The sequence below is a fragment of the Choloepus didactylus genome, chromosome X (genome assembly GCF_015220235.1).
Source record: "Choloepus didactylus isolate mChoDid1 chromosome X, mChoDid1.pri, whole genome shotgun sequence".
Lineage (NCBI taxonomy): Eukaryota > Metazoa > Chordata > Mammalia > Pilosa > Megalonychidae > Choloepus > Choloepus didactylus.
Window position 1 is genome coordinate 1,085,147 of NC_051334.1, and position 20,118 is coordinate 1,105,264.

Below are 20,118 nucleotides of genomic sequence, written 5' to 3' on the forward strand. Positions count from 1 at the left end.
TACTATCTTATACAAGCAGCCACTTCTTTATACAAGTAGCTAATTAAGTACTCCTCATGATTTACCAGTAAAATTTTAGCAAATCCCTTGCTGGTAGGCTCCCACTTTTAATATTAATATCAAGGGGCACTGATTCTCATGGCCAAACTCTGGAAGTAAAAACACTCTTTTCCAGTAAAATGTTTTGTAAACACCTAAAGGGTAGTCCTTTAAAACCATTATCATAAGATTCACCCTAAACCAATCTTAACCTCTCTCCTTGACTCCTCTCCTTTGTATGTCACTTCCTGCCTCCTTCCTTTCTTCTTCTTGCTCCACCAAAACTCAAATTCAAATCTCCCCTGCAAAAGAAGAGTAATGAGGGGTGCTCTCGGGATGAGGACATAGGACAGGGTAGAGGAAGGGGTTCCTACAATGAAGCTGCATCAACTGAGGTGATTTGATGGAGAGCCCCAAAGCAGGGATGGCCCTTCTTTGTGAGGTAGGGGGTGACTGGTATACCCCTGCCTGGACCAGTTATAAAATGAGGCTGCCCACAGGCTGGGGACACAACCTTGGGTGGGGCAGCTCTTGTCAGCTGAGGGCATTTCTGCAAAGGAGACTCAGCTGGGAGCTGTCCATACAATACGCCCAGCAGCTGGGGAGAGGAGGACCCCGTTCCCGAAGGGGCCTCTGGGTGGCACAAGCACTTCCCACCACCCTAACCTTCTCTAAGGAACTGTGTTAGGCACCAGAAAGGGTGCAAGGAATATAAACATGTCACCTGTGACCTTGGAGCAGAAAATCCATTGGGGAGAGGACACACATATTCATATCCTATAAGAGCTTGCAGAATGTCCCCCCTCAGAGGTCGATCACAAAATTGGAGTCTATTTTTCCTTTAAAAGCTCTGTCTATTGGAAAGGAATGAAGTGGTGCATTTATATTTTTGGAGCCTAGGAGCCAAACCATGCCACCACCTGTTTTTATAAATAAAATATGACTGGAATGCCACCATGCCCGTTCATTTACTTATAGTCTCCAGATGCTTTCATGTCAAAGGCAGAATCCACTGGTTGCCACACACACCTTATGGACTGAAAAGCCTAAAATATTTACTATCTGACCCTTTGCAGAAAAAGTTTGCCAGCCCCTATTTTAGAGTCTTGTGGTTCTGAAGGGTTTTAAATGAAAAACAAGTCTGATTCTACCTTGTTATTATTCAAGTATTTCTTGCAGGAAGGTTGCTTTCTATATAGGATGCTCTATAAAAGTGCTTTGATGAACCAACCAAGATTTATGTTCATTGTAATTCCTCAACCCCATCAAAAATGAGGAAAGAAGAAAATTCCCCTGAAAATACTTGACAGTAATACCATAATAGCATTACCTCAACTTTTCACAATCTGTGCAGTCAAGACTGTGAAGTATGTCTACTTCAGTATTTGCAATGGCAAGTATAAGGCTTTGTTTTATGCTTCATCTTTTTGAGGGCAAATGATTCACTGGAAAACGTTTGGTCATTTGTGTGACAAATTGCAAAGCACTTACTAATGAGGAAATGTAGTAGAAACAATATGGTACCACTCCCTCCAATTATGTCACTTTGTCCAACACTGAGTATATTTTAAATAATTTTATATTAATAATAAAGAACTTTTATTCTATAAATAAGAAAGTCAGAACTTCCAGTTTAAAGGATTGGAAGACTCTTTGGTTCCCGGGTGCCTGAAGATTATCATGGCATACAATATGATGAATGAATGAATGAAAGAATGAGTGAGTGAATGAAGATGCATTCTTAATCCCATCTTTCACTGTCTTTCTTAAAATCTTGTACTTTGACTAAATTGAATGATTCACTCTCAATTAATTTATTGCTTTTTTAGTCATTGTGTATTCCTCTTATTTTTTGTTCTTGATTATGAATCTAAAATAATGCATTTTTCTTGCCAAACTTCATATTCTCCATGACATTTAGCTTAGAGCCTTGTACATATCACATGATCAATGCCTAAAAGTAAAGAAAACTGATTATTATTTATAAGTAAGTTGATGTTAGATTTATGGCTTTTGCTGCATTTGATTTCTATTAGTTACCAGGTGTATCAACATTTTTGGGGTAGCAATATCAGCTCTCAGTCTGGCTAAGTTAAAAAAAAATAAAAGAACTTATGGGATGGAGATTGGTCTCTTGCAGAATAGCAGTAAAAGTTGAACAAGCAGTTGTCAGGAAAGATAAGATTCAAGGATGTCCCAGGTGATCCAACTTCAGCCCATACATAGTTTCCTTGGCCAATATCAGCCATCTCTTGGGCTATCCATCTCATCTGACCAGAAGAAGCAAAGGAGGCACCGTTCCCCAAAGTGTTGCCAAAAGAAAAAAAGAGTTTGCTGAGCAAGCAACATCAAGGACTCTACCATGCTAAATGCATGGTCTTCTTCTACAAAAGGATAGAATAAGTGCCTTCTTTACTCATACAAAAATTAATAAGTAAGGGCTGGGAGGTTATTTAAGAATAAATAGTAAGGACGTAATTTTATCCAATAAAAAAGGAGATTTTAAAAATTTAAGTTAATTAATTCAGAAAGAGTAAATGAAAATACAGTACTCCAAATTACAGGGCACTCAGCATTTTCATATCTCCACACCACCTAGAAATTTGGCCACTTTCTATGCATGCACTTGTATTGCCTGCGGAGAGATAATTCAGTTGCAAGCAAGCATTAACCCCAAGAAGTGAAGGAACGAGGCAGCTCTGCCAAGTTCACAGTCTCTTACCATGGCAACATATAATTCAGAAGCCCCCTGTGAATGCAGACACGATGGGCAGTGACAGAAATTTAAGTGGTGTCTAGGATCCTATCTTCATGACAGCTCATTATTTCTTTTACCCTGAGAAGAGGAGGATAAACACATCAGCCAGCACCCTTTTATGAGCAAGCCCAGAAGACCCAACTGGAGCTTATGTACAAGCAGAAATTGTGTGCCAGGGGTGATGCCAGGCAGCGTTAGAAACAAAGCCAGCCTACAGACTGTGTGGCAAAAGCAGCCGACTGTATCCCAATGGAGCATCCAAAGCCACTTGCCGAAATGGTACTTGAATGTTTCCACTTAGACCTTTTGAATTATATTTCTGGCTTTAACACATACTTCATTTGGGCCACTTTCAAATGCAAACTTTGGCATGGTTACATACTATGTTAGAGTGATATTCAGTTTAAAAATCATTACCTTAATCATGTCTGCTACTTTGATTTAGTGGGAGGGGTGGCTGATTTACTTTTCTTGCTCATCATAAGAATCCCCCGAATGGTAAAATTACTTTTGTTTTAAAATTGAAACTGTGGTCCACAAAATAAAAGTTCAAAGCACAGTAAGTTTGGGGTTTTGTTTCCTGAACATGTGGACTGAATCAAATTTAACAATTAGCGTTTGCTTGAGACAAGAGAGGGGAAAAACTGAATTCATTGAGTCCCTTCAGAATCACTTTTTAGAACATTGGACCATGAATCACTTCCGTGTCGGCCCACTAGGAGCAAGATTGTAGCAAGCCATGTAATCAAATGCAACTTCTTGTCTTATTCAACTTGACCTAATGACTACATTTTGAAATGTCTATTTTCTCTAACATAGTTTCTCAACATCAGGGGGTTTTGCTCTATTTTTTGCCTTCAATCAAAACTTCTAAGCCACCTGTAGAGTGGTTTGTGTGTCTACCTAAAAGTGTAAATTGGACTATTTTCATCAGACATAATGATTGGGCAGCTCAAGCAGCTGCCCTATTTTTTCTGCAAGGTTTCTGAGCCTGACAGAAATACGGGAGTCAGCAAAACATGCCAAAAGGCAGCTTAATCAGCCCTGCTTTTGAATGCCACATACAGTCTCGACCTAAGGTTTAGCCACAGAACTCTAAGGCACCCCTAGTTAACTGTGCTTATAACCTGGCAAGCCTTCATTAAAATCAGCACTACGGCTTTATGTCTCCTAAACTGTTTTAACTGATGATACCAATGATTGGGGAATGGGGGGTGAAGGATGGGTTATCCATTTGGGACTTGAATGAATACTTCAATTTCCAAAAGTTTAAAAAGTTTTAAAAAGACTTCCTAAAATATTAGATTATTGGTGCTGTCAGAAAATATTGATCAACCACTTTTAGGTATTGGGGGAGCTGCACAAGAAAGATGTCCAGTTGGTTGTTCCCAGACAGTTATAAGACTGACCACTAGGTTGGCTATTTTCCATTAATCCACACTGGCCCCTTGAGACCCACCTCCAACTCTTCTGACTTTCATTGTTTTGGGCTCCACTCAGCATCCACCAGTGTTGCATTTGCCCATATACTCTCTTCACTGAGCACTAATCATAGTGGATTGTGTCCTTAACAATTAGGGTACATTATTACCCTAATGGAACTTCAAGTTTACATGGCATTTGATTCGTACACCATTTGCTTCTCTATCAGTTTGGACAGTTTACGAGAATGGAAACTTGTAGGCAGAATCTTGACACCCATGACCTTTGTCTTTGGTTTTGTGTCACCTCCATGTATATGTTACATTACATGGCCAAAGGGATTTTGCAGATGTAACTAAGATTACTACTCAGCGACCTTAAAATAGGGAGGTTGTCCTGGATTAGTGGGTAGACAGAATGCAATCACTTAAGCCCTTAAAAGCAGAGGTAGAAGAGGAAGTCAGAGAGATGTGAAAGAAAGGGAAACCAGAAAGCTTTGGAGCACAAGAAGTGTTCCATGTGCCATTACTGGCTTAAAGATGTCGGCTTCCATGTGTCAAGGAAATGGGCGCTTCAGTCCCACAGTGCCAAGGATCTGAATTCTGCCAACAACCAGCGAGCTTCGAAGACACACAGCCCCAGACCAGAACCTGAGCCTTTGCCAACACCATGGACAAGACCCTGCACAGAGAATTCAGCCAGGCCAGGCCAGACTTTGGCAACAAGGGGATAATGAGTTTTGTTTTAAACTGCTAAGTTTGTGGTAATATGTTATAGTAGCAATAGGAAACTAACACAACAGCAGTGTCAGTTAAGAGGTCTTTAGAGAAAAGAAACCTCACTAGTTCTTTTAACAGAGAGTATTTAATATAGGAAATTATTTCAACAAGTGTGGGAGGACTGAAAAAGAATAGGGGGGTATAGAGGTAGTCAAGAATTAGCAGACAGTGGTTTTGGGTTGACAAAAGGTAGAAGTTGGGCTTATTTGATCCTAGAAGCTTGGAAGATGGATTTGCAGAGTTGGGGCTTTTCAAATGAAGGACACCACCAGCCTCTGTGGGTGTGTCAGAAGTTTAAAGGAATTGAGGAAGGGGTATTCCCTGGATGAAGTGGGACTACAATAAGACTGTTTCTAGAAGTATGAAGAGAAGCTGGAAACTGGAACCAACTGAAGCTCCCAGGTGAAGTACTTTTGCTGGAAGGATGGAGAAAAGAGCAGCAAGATAATAGGAAGTAATAAGTCCTCTCTCCTCTTTTCCTGCCCTCCAATATCTTTCTTTTCCCCTCTAATGGTAGCACTAAATTTGGAGCCAGCTGACAAAGGAGAAATACATCTACTGAGCACCAGCCAGAGGATCACAGTGGAAAATGTAGATGGGTAGATTTGGAAAGGAGAACCAAATGCTTACAGAAGTCCTCTTCAAATTCTTTAGAATCAACCAGTACCGCCTATTATAGGCTGTGCACTCGATACGGACTTAATTGCTTGCTGACTGAATTCACAAATGTCTACTTTGGTTTACCACTGTAGTGCAAAGAGTAAACTTCCATGTTGGGAAACAGCAAAGCAAGGTCCTACTAAATAGTTACACTACAACGAAACATGTAGGGAGCTCCCCCTGGCAAATATGTTCAGATGACATCAAGTCAAAGTCAACCAAAAGAGCAGGCTTTTGAAGGCAGCCCAAACTGAGCAAAGAGTAATAGTGAGAATTTATTTTGAGGAACTATTGAGTGCCTGAAGTGAAGGCTTTTGGTGGTTTTTTTTTTTCCTGAGTAAACAGAAGAACCTCCGTTCCCTGCTGTTTTAGTTTCCTAGGCTGTTCAAGCAAACACCATGAAGTGGGTCAAGTTAAACAATGGGAATTTATTTGCTCACAGTTTGAGTCTGGGAAAAAGTCCAAATGAAGGAGTCATTCAGGTGATACTTTCTTCCCGAAGACTGTAGCATTCTGGGGCTGGCTTCCAGTCTTTGGTCCTTAGCTTGTCACATGGCAAGGCACATGGCAGCATCTCCTGGTCACTCCCTTTCTTCTGGGTTCTGTTGATCCTCAGCTTCTTGCTTTCTGTGGCTTTCTCTGTCTCTCTGTCTGAATTTCATTTTGCTTATAAGGTTTCCAGTAATAGGACTAAGACCCATCCTTAATTGAGGTGGCCACACCTTAACTGAAGTCACCTCATCCAAAAGTCCTATTTACAATGGGCTCACACCCACAGGAATGGATTAAATTTAAGAACGTGTTTTTCAGGGATACATACAGCTTCCAGCCACCACACCTGGCATAATTAATGATCTGTCATTGGACACTGGACAGCAGCCAGTTATCCTTTCCACTAAGCATCTGAGAGCTTAACATCTGGAAAAAGAATCCCAAATGGCTCTCCCTTCTTGACGGGTCATTTTGCATTTGTTCTCATGCTTGTCATTCATTGAGACACTCAAAAATCCTTAGTCTCTCATGCACCTGGCTCTATTCTGGAGAGTCTGTCCTATAACTAAAAGCAGACCAAGCAGCTAATCCTTATTTCTAAAGTGGCTTATTTAAAACACTTGGAACAGAGTTTAACATTCAAAACCCCTCCACTATCTTTTGAGCAACCTCTGATCACTCCTACATTTAGCAAGTGTTGGTAGCTATCAACACTGAAGACTGGGAAATCTCTTCTTGGACCCCTGTGTTCAGAGTCAGAGCTGCAAGGCAGTGACAAGAGTAGACATTCCAACTGATCAGCCATTGATCAAGAGATGGTGCCATGTACTGTTCATAGAGAGATGGTCTGGGGGACTGTCTTCTTGGGAATGCTTGGGTTGAAGATGGCAGGTGTTCTTCACCAAAGCAGGAGAGCAAGGTTGAGGGAGCAGAAGCCTTGGAGGAAGAGAGAACACTGGCATTGCCTCTGTACTTCAAGGAGAGATAACCCCACTTTTCTCCCTGATAATTATTTTTATTTTTGCAAACTGTGTCAAAGACTTACTTCTCAATTTTTCTTGAAGCCAATGGATGCTGTGGAATTGACATCCACCCCAATTCCTCCTCCCGTGACATGCCATTGTCTGTAAATATCAAGGACTGTTCTGTCTGGCTATCAATGACACATCCTGATGCACAATTCATGCTGAAGGCTAGTTACATTTTGGCAGCCTGTGGTTGTCCCCATGCTCTAAGGAGAGGAGTAAATTTACATCTGATGACACACAGTAAGACTTCGCAAATCCTTTCCTAAGCAAGACTCATACATTACTGCAAGCGGTAGCCAAGATGTGCTCAGCCAGCAGGAAAGTCTCTCAAATAATAGCCTTATTGTTGCATGCAGCAGACCATACCTGCAGAAGATCTGTGGTCAGGTTAATGGAACACGAAGTAATTGTGAGGTGGGACGAATGCATTTCCCTCATGCTACCCTTACTTCCAAGATAAACTAAACAGCTTCTCTTAAAACAATACTGCTTTCTTATCTAGGAAAATTGGTTTTAGTTACCTGGGTGGATAATAGTTAAGAAAAATACCCACAAAAGAGGTGTCATGTTATCTATAGTTGGATGTTAAACAACAGCCTCTAATTTGCGGCTTAATCTTTGGGTTTTTGCCTCGTTGAGTATGTTTGTATTAAAGGTGGGTAGGGTTTTATTTTGCATCCCACTTACTTGTGTTTTCTTCTATTTTCCTGGGAATTATCATGCCCAATAAACCATCTAAATTCCTCACTGAGCTTCTAAATCATTTTTCCAGAGCTTTGCAAGCATTTCTAGGTATATTTATTAGTAGACTACCCAAGCAGAATCAAGGCAAAGCAGACAATTTCCCACATATCTTGTGGTTAAATATAATGCACATCATCTGGAGTCTTTTCTTCCAAATATTCATAGGTCAACAAGGATGAAATATTTTGTCCAAACAAGATGAATTGTGGCAAGGTTTATGAAGGAATATTTTCTAGGTCATTTTAAACATTTCTGCATGGTAAGATTTGCAGTGCGCTGTATTACAAGTTTCACAAGCAAAGGAAAGTTCCTGGAATATCATGAAATTTATTTCTGTCAATATATAGGTAATATTACTTTTCACAAAAGTAGTACAGCTGGGCTTGAAGGCAGTCATTTTCCTGACTGACTTATGTTTAGAGAAACATATCATTTAAAGGCAGATTCAAATCATGGGGTAGCTGCTGAACATTTCTATTGGCATGTTCTATCAGAAATAGCCTGAATGAACATACATTTTATTCTGCAGCTGTTTTTTTTTAATGTATGAAGAGGCTGAAAACAAAGTACTGCACATGTTATAATTGAAAAGCACCTTTATAATTACCTAAGAAATTACAGTGACATCTTCACCCATGGAGGCAGCCCCCCCCCCCATATTATCTGTTAGTTTTGAAAAACCTTCTTAAGATTAGGCTATAGAGTAACACCAGAACTTTGCTATTCAAAATATTACATTATTTTAGTGGTTTTCTCCTTTTTTGTATAACAATATACTCATACTTCTATTTATTGTTCAATTGTTATCGATTTTCTTCCTTCCTTTCATCTCTTTATCTCCTCCAGCCCCACCTATATTACAATAACACTATTTTGCATTGAAACAATAGAAATGGAGGCAATAAAGCCTAGGGTTTTACATTGCAGGCTCTGCAGACAACCTGGGAGCAAACGCATCAGGAGGGGGCCCTTGGGCCAGTTACTTCATCGCTCTGGTCTCACTGTCACCAGCATCAAAAGGGAGATAATTATGTCATCCACTCTGTAGGAGTTCCAAGAATTAAATGAGTGTAAAAACTTAAAACAGCAAATGGAACACAGTATATATTCAATTATAATATAGGTTTTATTATGAGTAAAAGAGATGCCCATCGTAGAGCTAAGTCATACACCATGTTAAGTGTGTTTCCTGTAGAATTTATCTTTTACAAAGTTTGTTAGGGTCTGCATTTTCTTCCTGCAAAGATTTTTTTAAGGTAATGCTCCGCACAAGTATTCAATCATATTCCTTCCCCTATTTTTTTCTTCCAAAGAAACTTCATTCTCGGAGCTCTGCTTCACTGATGTGCCCTCCTGCTTCATTCCAGGCAAGTTTTCCATATGCTTGTGGCACCTCTCCCATCAGCCTCATCTGTTTTCTTGGGTTGGATTTCTTGTTTTCAGGATCCCCTTTCTTCCTCTTTTTTGCCCACTCTATCATTTTGCTGGAGCATATCTTTAATTAATGCCCTATTAAAAGATAAATTTCTGTGTCATGCATGTCTGAAAATATCTTTATTAGCCATATAATAAATTATCATTGATAATTTGGTTGTGAATGGAGCTCTACGTTGCAAATTATTTACCATCAGAATTATTGTCATTGCTCTGTTGTTATCTAATCTTCAGTGACTAACATCATTCTAGGTCTCTTCTGTTGCAGATAACCTGAAGGTTTATTCTTTATTTACACTGGAGGATTTGTAGTCTAGCTCTTTATGCCCAGGATTCTTTTGCCCGTTAATAAAAATAGGCACACAATAGATTCTCATATTGGTTCATTTCCAAATTTAATAAGAATTATTTCCTGTTCTGTGATTTTTTCATTATATCTTGTTCTTATTTTATGGATTCTCTATATTTCCAACTCTCTGAAGATAGTGATTTAAAGATTTTAAATGGTTTTATTTATTTTTATATATTATTATATTTTCCTCCATTGTCATTATTTTCTCTTTGTTTCCCTAGGTCTTCTTCATGTTGAAAGATGCCTTTAATAGTCTGGCTATTTTGGCTGTTTTCCTATTTAAGAGTGAGGCACTGAAGAGTTTACTTGGGGAACAGGGGACATGTGTGGGGCTTACTAATTGCTGGGATGGGTTGGCTTCGAACCTGTGGATGTCTCTCCTCTGGAACATTTTAATGTACTTTCTTCCTTCTTTCTTTCCTTCCTTCTTTCTTTGCCTCCTCCCTTCCTGCTTTCCACCCTCTATTCTTCCCTTTCTTGCTTGCTTCCTTCTTTCTTTTCTGCTTTAGCTTCAGAGTTTTTGCTTAAGACAATAAAATGCTAAGGATACAGCTAAGCTCACTTTGACCTCTTTCCTTTTTCTGTTTCTTACTTCTATCTTTTCCTAGAAATAACCAATCACCTAAGGTTGATGTATAGCCTCCTGTCCATTTCTTCACAGTTCTAGTACAATAATAATGAAAATGCATCACTGTTTTAATTTATATGTCCATGAGTATCAGTCAGGCTCATTTCTTAATCAGGGTTATTTCTTTCCATAATCCTGTCTATATCCATATCCTCTGACCACTATTAGATTGGGTTGTTTGTCTTTTATATTGACTTGTAGAAATTCTGCATGTTTCGGATACAAATCGTTGGTCACTTATATGTACTTTGAATACATATTCCCAGTCTATGATTTGTTATTTTTCAGTTTATGGCATCCTTTTAATACAGGTGGTTTAAATTTTTGATGCAGTCACCTTTACTTTCCTTAGAGAAGAAACCTCTGCTTTCCCACCCCAGGCACTGAAGTTAGCATTCTGTGTGGTGGAGAAGGAAAGAGGGATGGGGATTCAATAATTTAAGACACATATTTTCATGAGTTCCCCTGTTTTCACCCTAGGTCTCATTTATAACCACCATCGTCCTATTTTATTGACACCTGAGCTTCTCAGAAGTGACACATTACCATCTTGCCCTAAGAATCCTCCACAAGCATCCAAGAAAAAGGTCCCTGCTGCTCTCTACACCAGGCTTCTACTCCTTAGGTTTCCTGCTTTTCAAAATTTCTGAGATTTCTTTTAATGTGCTCTCCACTCTTCTGTTTATCATTTCATTCTCTTATCATTTAGTGGATGGAGAAGAAATAAATGTTTGATCCATCCACCCCTGATTTGATGGGACGACCACACAATTGTCACCAATTCAAAGGACCTTGTTTATCACCCAATGCCCTCCTCTCTTTTCACAGATAAGGCATGGCGGAGAGCTGTCCAACGACCCCTGCTCACTGTACAGCCACTCTGAGATGCTCTGACAGACTAAAGAATAAAACTGTGCATCAGAATTGGAAACCACAACCAGACTACTACTGGGTGATATGGAGGTAAACAGATTGCATCTGTTTTCAATTTCTGCAAGCATCTTTACATTTGGCTATACTTTTAATAATCTCTTATATTTATGTCATTCCATTATGTTTATACCATCATTTAAGTAATTCCTCCCTATTGTTAGACCAATTTCAAATTAACCTTATTCTTTATTTCAGTGTGTCCCAAAGTGTGTATTTTAACATTCTGCATCAAAAATACCATAGGTTATTTTATAAAATCAGATTCCTGGACACTACTCAAGGTTGACTGCAGAAGTGTCTCTAAGATTGAGGCTTAAAGCATTTTAACAGCCTCTCTAGGTGATTATATGCCACTAATTTTGAAAATCATGTCTTAATAATATACTTGATATTTTCAGCTGGTTGGTCCAGTTCCACAATACAGGAATTTTCAGAAGAATCTGATGATACATTGCCAGGGTTAGAAACAGAGGGGCAATTGCAAGGTATAAGTTTAAGTTCATCCCTATCCCCCTCCTCCACTGAGCTCCAGTTCCAAATTCCTAATTTAATGTGACTACTCATAGGTGTCCCATGATCACTGTAAACTCAAAATGATGGAAACAGAGAATGTGCTTCCAATTATGGCAGCTATAAAAACAGTAAATTAATCCTGATGGGAAGGCACATTGTGAGGCGTGACTGCTGGGAGTGGAGAGTGAGGGAAGGCTCATGGAGGATGAAATTGAAACCAGCCACAGTTGAACATGAGCAGTGATCATGAACTGGCAAAATGTGCTCCGTAAGGGGAGAGCTTCTGAGGAAGAACATGCAATTGGGGGAAGAGTACAAGCCGGGAACAATAAGAACACGGGAGAACACAGAGGAAGGACAAAGCCTGTTTGAAATCACAGTGTTTGATTGCTTTGGGAGCCTTCAAAGCCAGCCATATAGATCTCCATTCCAAGAAGCCAAATGAAGCCACTGCAGATCCCTGAACTGGCAAATAATATCTGCTGTTGGATCTAGAATTTTCTGCTTTAATGGACCCCTGTCCTGACCATGGCAATATCCAGGTGTAAAATGAGAAAGCCTGGAACCGGGGGTCTCCTGGTGAAAGCTGGGGAAATAAAGAATATATGCAGAGACATCTGCAGCTATTGGGAGGTTGACAACCATAACCAGAAAACTGTTAGGATTTTTGTTCTAAATGAGTTTCTCAGATAAGCTGTATTACTAAAATGACACAAAGTATAAAATAACTACCTAATGTTTCCAAATCCCTTCAACTTCTCATTCAAGCCTGACACAATCTGTTACTTATGTCACATCTTGCTCCTGACTGTATCTTAAGGAAAACCCACATGCCTTCAATTCTTGGTCATCTTTCAGCATAAAATCAAAGCCATCATTCCTATGCCTGCCTTCCTTGGGACCATTTCACTAATTATGAACAACACTCCTAGTCAGAGAGAAGCATAAAATAAAGCAGTCAAAAGTGACTCTCGTGAATTTAGTTACCTGATGATGGTGCTTATGCAAAAATTGAGATAAAAGAGTTTGAGACTATTGAATAAAATCGAGTTTGAGATTATCTGGAGGTTTCAGTTACTCTTATTCCCTTGCTTCCAATTGGCATAAATAACAGAGTTGATTTTGCACCAAAAACAAATTGTACTTCTTATGTGGATCACATTCATTTTGCCATGAAATGTTGGTACATACTTGAGAATGTGAAACTCTGTATGAATTTGTTTTGCACTATTTGCACCTTTCTAACTGTTCACATTTTTTTGAGCTCACTCTTTTTTTTTTTTTTTTATAATTCAGAATGCTTCAGCTTGCATATTATTCAGGAGAGATAGAAAATGAATGAAAATCCAGTTGCTTAGAAGAATAAGAGAGAGGTTCTACTTCAACCTCATTGCATTCCGGGTGAAGATCTTTTGGAGAGACCTAACCAAGTTGAAGAGGCATATTTCTTCTAAAGCTGTAACATATACCAAGGTCTTTTTGGACAAGAGGGTACATTTTGCTATTGGCCCTAACGTGTGCACCACAATCCATTATGGCAATGGGTCAAATGTTTTCACCGATCTCTCTAACAATAGAGAATATATTTGAGTTATTTGTTACTATTTATGATTTACTGAACACTAAATACAATAATGTACAAAAGCATGCAGAAATGGGACAGTCAGAAATGCTTCAGCAAACAGCCCCAAATTCATTTTCTTCTTATGTGACTAAAACCAGCTGTGTGCATTTTTCCTGGCTCAAGACCAAGACAGAATAAAGAACAAATACCCACCCTAAAAAGTGTCCTTTATTATTTTTACATAACAATGCTGGGCACATCAGGCTTAAAACAATTTCCCAACACCCACCTGTCTTAGGTGAGGTTGCCAGAACCAGATTCTGGGAAGTTCACAGGACAGGGATGGATTAAGGGATGTCTGAGCCCCCAGACTGCTGCTTTTGGCTGTAATGGAGTGGGGACTGTTTTCAGGAACTGGACCACAGGCAAATGGTCCCCAAAAGAAGGGATACAGGAGACACGCCTGACGTTTGTCCTGACTTTTGTAATAGCAGTGAAGTGGAGCCCACATAAAGCACTGCAGTCTCACTGAGCTGGGGCACAGATTGAAGTCTGGGGCTGATAACATGGATAGAAATTTTGGGCATGGCCAAGAACAGGAGAATGTTGTACAGAAGAGGGCTGAGAAGTCTAAACAGGGGTTCTCATGGGTCCTTGGAGGAGGACTTAGCAGAAAAAGACTCCCCGAGCCCTAGGAAAGAACAGATGCAGCATGGTTGAGACTGGAATAGAGAGAGCCGTGGGCACGTGGTGAAGGAAATACTGGAGCTCTGGCCCAGGCAGACTGTACAGATCTTGCTAAATCTTACCTCAGGAATTGGTCTGAAGATCCAGAAAAGCCATGCCTCAAGAATTAATTCCACAGCCAGAGTAAGTGTCATATTCTAGTATTAGGATCAAAATGGAAATACACCCACCCAAATAAAAAACAAAACAAAGATGCATGTGATAAAGAGGAGCTGGCAGTTACTTAACCACCTTCCAGATTAAAATCCCATGTCCTTTAAATGAAAGTCAATGTAAATCAGACTCCAAACAATGCAGCCTCTCAATAACCAGCATGTGTTTCTAAAGGTTAGTAGCAAGCAACTGGGAAATGACATTAAAAAAAAAAAGCTACAGCAATTACAATACCACCAATAATGAAAAAATACTTAGGACTAAATTTAACAGGAGGTGACCAAGAGCTCTTGAAAACTATAAAACATCACTGAGAGAAATTAACAAAGACATAAATTAATGGTAAGATATTCCATTTTTTATGACTTTTGACTTGATATTGTTAAGGTGTCAATTCTTCCCAAAATAATCCATAGAATCATTACTAACCCAATGTAAATCACAGAGGGATTTTGTGTGTGTGTGTTGGAGTGGGGAGGACTGGCAAGCTGATTTTTAAAATCTATGTGAAAATGCCAGGAATTGAGACTATCCAAACAATCTTGAAAAGAAAACAATAGTTTTCTGGCACTCAAATGTTGTAAGCAATAGGGTAACTTGTCCTAACAGTCAGATTTTTGTGTGTGCTGCTTCGGCATGCATCTTACTTTGGCTGAGCCACTTGCTTTAACACCGAGCTTTGGTCTCGTTAACAGGCAGCTGCACCTGGCCACACACCTCACCCCAAACCCACAGCTGGTCCCAAATGAGAAGTTCACTGTCCCCACCAACCTTGGTCCCCCAGTCCCTCTCCCCAATCCTAGAGTCCTGTGGGAAATCTAACTTCCACTCATGGACCACAATAAAGGCACCAGCCCATGGGTCCCTCTCGCTCTGCCTGTGAGCTCTCCAGGACTGGCTGAGCCACCTGAGAAAAGGGCACTTCCTGTCCACCCCCCATGGCAACCCCTCCCCACCCCAGCATCTCTGAGTAACAAATGATCTTTTTGTGCATTATGGCCTTGGTTTCCCATTGTGTCACACCTCACTTCCACCTGGACCCAAATTTAAAATCCAGCTTTACTAACTTGAAACATAGTTTAATTGTGGTCCTCTGCAGACAGTTCCTCAAAAAAGGGTTAGGGAAGAAGTATACAAAATAGAGGGAAAGCCACAGGGAACCAATAAAGTGGATTCGTGGGGATTTGGGCAAAGTATTGATAATGCAAGTTTCATCTACTATTCCATAGTGACTCAAGAGGATTAGGAATGTGGAAAATCCCCAGTTTGCAAAATCCACTGAATATCAAAAGTCATGTTTTCTGGTTAAGGTCTTAGCCAATCGGATGAATCATGGGCCATTTCTTCCATTACCACCCAAACACAAAATAGACATGTTCTTCCAAAACACAGTTGCTAAGCCAGAGTGCGATTTAACCATCACTTATTTTAGGAATTGGTTTTTCAAGATTCACATCATACTTCCTTTCTGACTAGGTCTTTATGATCATCATCTCTAGTCACGTTATAATTATGTGAATGGCAAAGTAGAACAGCTTTCAAATGGTTTCTAAAAAGGTAAAATTCCACTCACTGACACTGTCACAATGGCATGCAGAAAGTACATCTGAGATTATTTTATGAAAACAATCCTCTAGTATTTACCATGGTCTAAAGCGAAAAAACTCAGGCCATTCTTTGACCTTCAACATCTATGAACAAAGTAAATTGCAGGGTAGAGGCAAAGGTGATTAAAAGTATAAGTCTTTTTGTTAGGATGCTGGCTTTTATTGTGAATGAGATAGGGAACTATCAGAGAGTTTTCCTGACAACAATGGCAAGATGGGCTGCATCTTAAAAGGATTACTCTGCTGTTGTGTTGAGTGCACACTTATAGATGGCAAGGGCATAAACAGGGAATCCAGTTATGAGGCGAATGCAATGATCCATAAATCCACGGTGGCTTGAACCAAGGATATAAAGAGGTAGATGAGGTGAGAAAGGGTCAGATATTGAATATTTTGAAGGTGAAACTTTCAGCTATAGCCTAATTGGTTTGTAGAATGCAAAGGATAAAGAAGGCTCAAGGATGACATCGGATCCTGACCTGAGTAAATGTCAGAAGGACATTGCCATTTGCTCGGCTAGAAAAGACTTGGAACAGGTTTGGAGGAGGGAGATCGAGAGTTTAATATGGGAGAATGCACCAGTGAGAGCTGCCTATTAGACAACTAAGTGGAAAGGTTGAGATAAAAGTTGGATTTCTGAATCTGGATTTCAGTGCTGGAGATATAAATTGGGAGTCAACAGCATATAGTTAATATTAAAATTGGAGATTAGGTAAGCTCATCAAGTTAGTTAATAGAGACAGAGAATAAAACTAGGAAAGAATTCTGGGGTACTCCCTAGCATTCAGAATTGAGAGATATGAGAAATTAGTTAAGGAGATTGATTGATAATTTCTGACCACAGAAGTAGGAAGAAAAGCAGCCAGTATGTTTTCTTGACATCTCATAAAGGAGGATTAGCAAACAGGAGGGCGTGATCACTCAGCTGTATCAAATACTGCTAACAGATCAGATAAAATGAGGATTATGAATTGGCTGTTAGATATAACAATATGAAAATCATTGGTGATATTAACAAGAGAAGTTTTAGTGGAATGGGGCAACTAAAGCCCTAGAAGAATGGAATCAATAGCAAATAGACATTTAAAAATTAATTACATCAATGCTAATGTTTCATAATTTAATTATTTGATTACTGTTTTTCTAGCATGACAGTGAAATATTAATTGACATATTAAGATACCTGGAATATAATATTTCTAATTATATCTTTTTTTTTTTTTTAGAATTAAAAACACTTTCCAAAGTCAAAGCTATATGTCTCAGGATATTTTTCCCTAAGTCCTTTGGTAATGGACAAAGGCAAATATTTATCTACCAATAATTTAGGAGCCAGTTCTCTGGCACTAGACCCCAGAAGAGGAAAGAACTGAGGGGGTTTCCTATTGGGATATTTCAATAGGAGGGCACTTGAAAGTCTACCAGAACACTTCAGTTACAAAAGGTGTGATGTCCAAAAATGCCAATGGGGGCAAAAGGAGATAAAAAATTCCTCCGGAATACCAAGTCAAAGGGTGGAGAGTTAGAAGAGTAGATCAATCAGGATGCCAAAATGGAGCACACAGGAGGTCTACCCAATGAAATGAAGGGTCAACAGAAGCCAAGCAGACGAAGAGCCAGGAGCAGACAGTTCAAGAGCCAGTTCAGCATGAATCTTGCAAACACTAAAATCCTGTCCCTGTGTTCCTCTTATTCAAGATCTGTCGATACTACTGTACTTGAGGTCACTTTTTTCCCTTAATTGTCAGTTTTACAGGAGAAAGGAGTGAATTGAGAAATGGAAAATATAAAATGGGTACCTCCCTCAATCGTGAAACACATTATCATATTTCAATTGGCCTAGACCATGAGCATACACCATTTTGTTTCAGAGAATGGTTCAGAATATAAATGACTTCTGTGTAAAAGTCTCTGGGGTGCTTTCTCTGCTGTCTGTGGTCCTGAAAATTGAAAGCCACATGATAGAGACATGTGGTAGCATGGCCCGAATCTGTACCTGTCAACCTCTATTTTATAAGGTACAAGGCTGGTCTGAATTGTCCCTGTCAGTCATCAACTGAGCAATTGAGGACCTGAGAGCACATCAAAGATATCTCTGGTAGGTGTAATATTTGGATTCCCTTGTCCCTTGCAAAGGATGCTCTTGGCTTAAGTAGTTACTGGTACTTTTGGATGTAAATGAATGTAAGCATGATAGAGCAAGTTTTGATAGGTTAAGAGCCCTTTTTTCCTGACACCAAAGTCATTTAGGGACCCTGCAGTTTCATGTCAGTTTGTAAAAGACTAAAATATCTAGTTGGTTTTAAAAAGGGATCAATAATTGTAAACCATGGTGTCAAGAATTAGAAAAAAATTAACTGCAGGTGGTCCTTGCTTAGGGTGAATTACCAACCCCAGTGAGCAAGGTTATAGCAATTAATAAAACAACCAGCCATAAGATTTACATTACTGCTCAAAGGTCAATCATCATTACAATGAAGGAGTGTCTTCATTAGGAAAAAGGAAACGCCAGGGAAAACCTATAACTGCCCCTGATCCTGCACGGCTCTATCAGCCTTCCCACTGGTGAAAGCCTGTGAAAGGAAGGACGTGAGTTTCCAGCAGGATTGGATGTGAGCTGCTCTTCCCAAGCAGTGAGGAGAAATTGCATTATTGTTCGGCTCTTGAACTGGCTTGTCAGGGACAGCATGTGGGCTTGGGGAAGCAAACCTGTCACTCCACTCTCAGTCATACAGAAAAAATGGCTTATCCCTGTCAATGCAAGCAGAAGAGGAAAGTGAGACACTGGGGAGATTTTCTTTTCTTTCTTCTAAAGTCTACAATTTTTAATTCTAATTCTTCACCTTGAGATATTGGTGAAATGCATGAAGGTTCGATAGTTAAGATTTCTAATTTGGAAATAGAGAGGCTAAAAGAATTAAAATACCCAACTTTAAAAAAGGGGAGGTTGTGGAATACATATATTATAGTACACATTATTTATACTATTGTTTTATTAAAGCTATGAGTATAACTTGATAATATGTCTCTGAAACCAAACCCCAGATTAAGATATAAAACTTTCCTTACCCCTTGAAAGCCTCCCTCATTTGCTTCGCAGTCAGCACTCCCTCATGGATAACCAGTAGTCCGATTCCTTTTATACATTCTGTGTGTCCCTGAAGTTCATATCAATGTAATTGTACAACAGATATTCTTTTATTCTTTTGTGCCTGGCTTGCTTTGCTTAATTCTATACCTGTGAGATCCATCCACGTTCTCACATGGAGCAGTAGTTTATTGTTTGTTGGTATGATACATCCCATTTTAAGAGCAGCAATCCCATTCTTTTAATGATGACATTTTGGTTCTTTCCAGTTGGGGGCTGTGATGAACCAAGTCCTACAAATATACTTGACCATTTCTTTTAGTAAGCCTATGATCTCATTTCTCATGGCTAGGAGTAGAATTGATCTGTTATAGATTTGGCTATGTTTTCAATTTAAATTGATACAGCCAAACAAATTTTTGTAGCAGTTTATGTTACCAGCAGCTCTGTGTGAAAGTTGCTTCTCATCCTCACCAGCACTTGGCGATTTATTTTTAATTTTATCCATTCTGGTAGGTAAAAATGTCATTTTAAAAAAGCAAATTTGGTTTAATTCTATTAAACCAATTACAGCTACATAAATACCAGTGAGCTATTTCCATACTCTTTGAAGGTAGGAATCTTGTAAAATATAAATTAAATACTCTGTGCTTGATATTGCAGATTGGAGATAACTCATATTTAGTTAACACTTTAAAATTACAGAAAATAATTAGCTTTCGCAAGATTTTATTGCTTTCATTCAATTTAAAATGACTCAAACTTGGTTTCCTTGTCCTTGTAATGTCCTATACCTGCCTCATTTTGATTTCATTCCATTGCAATTCTTTTGGGAACTTGACACATAATTATTCCTTTGCATGTTTAAATACTCAATGTAAACATACTCTTTATCATGATTCTGCCTTGGTTCATTTATCTTTCTGCTGTATACACTCTCCCAGGATGATCTCTTGGCATAACAAATCATCTGGCTCCATAGAACTCCTAAAATTCTGCCTTGAGCCCTGACCTTTGCCTAAATTTCAGATTTGAATTTTCAGTTAACTGTTGGACATTTTCCACTTGGATATACCAATCACAGATGCACAAGAAAATTTTAACATTTTTAATTAAGTTGATTTTACATAGAACTACATTTTTGTCTAACATGGGGGGAAATATTTCACAACTTTCA

At 39.1% G+C, this 20,118-nt stretch overlaps 1 protein-coding gene across 4 annotated transcripts in view; it reads right to left on the reverse strand.

Annotated features, from left to right (window-relative positions):
- Positions 1 to 20,118, reverse strand: part of STS (steroid sulfatase) — a 646,106-nt gene that overhangs the window by 351,988 nt on the left and 274,000 nt on the right. The window contains exon 10 of one of the 4 annotated variants that reach the window (XM_037821496.1): positions 2,828 to 2,875. The exons of the other annotated variants lie outside the window; for them this stretch is intronic. Within the exon in view, the coding sequence (XP_037677424.1) occupies positions 2,871 to 2,875 (5 nt within the window). The 3' untranslated portion in view covers positions 2,828 to 2,870. Of the gene's footprint in view, positions 1 to 2,827; positions 2,876 to 20,118 lie in introns of those variants that run through there. 4 annotated transcript variants of the gene reach the window in all.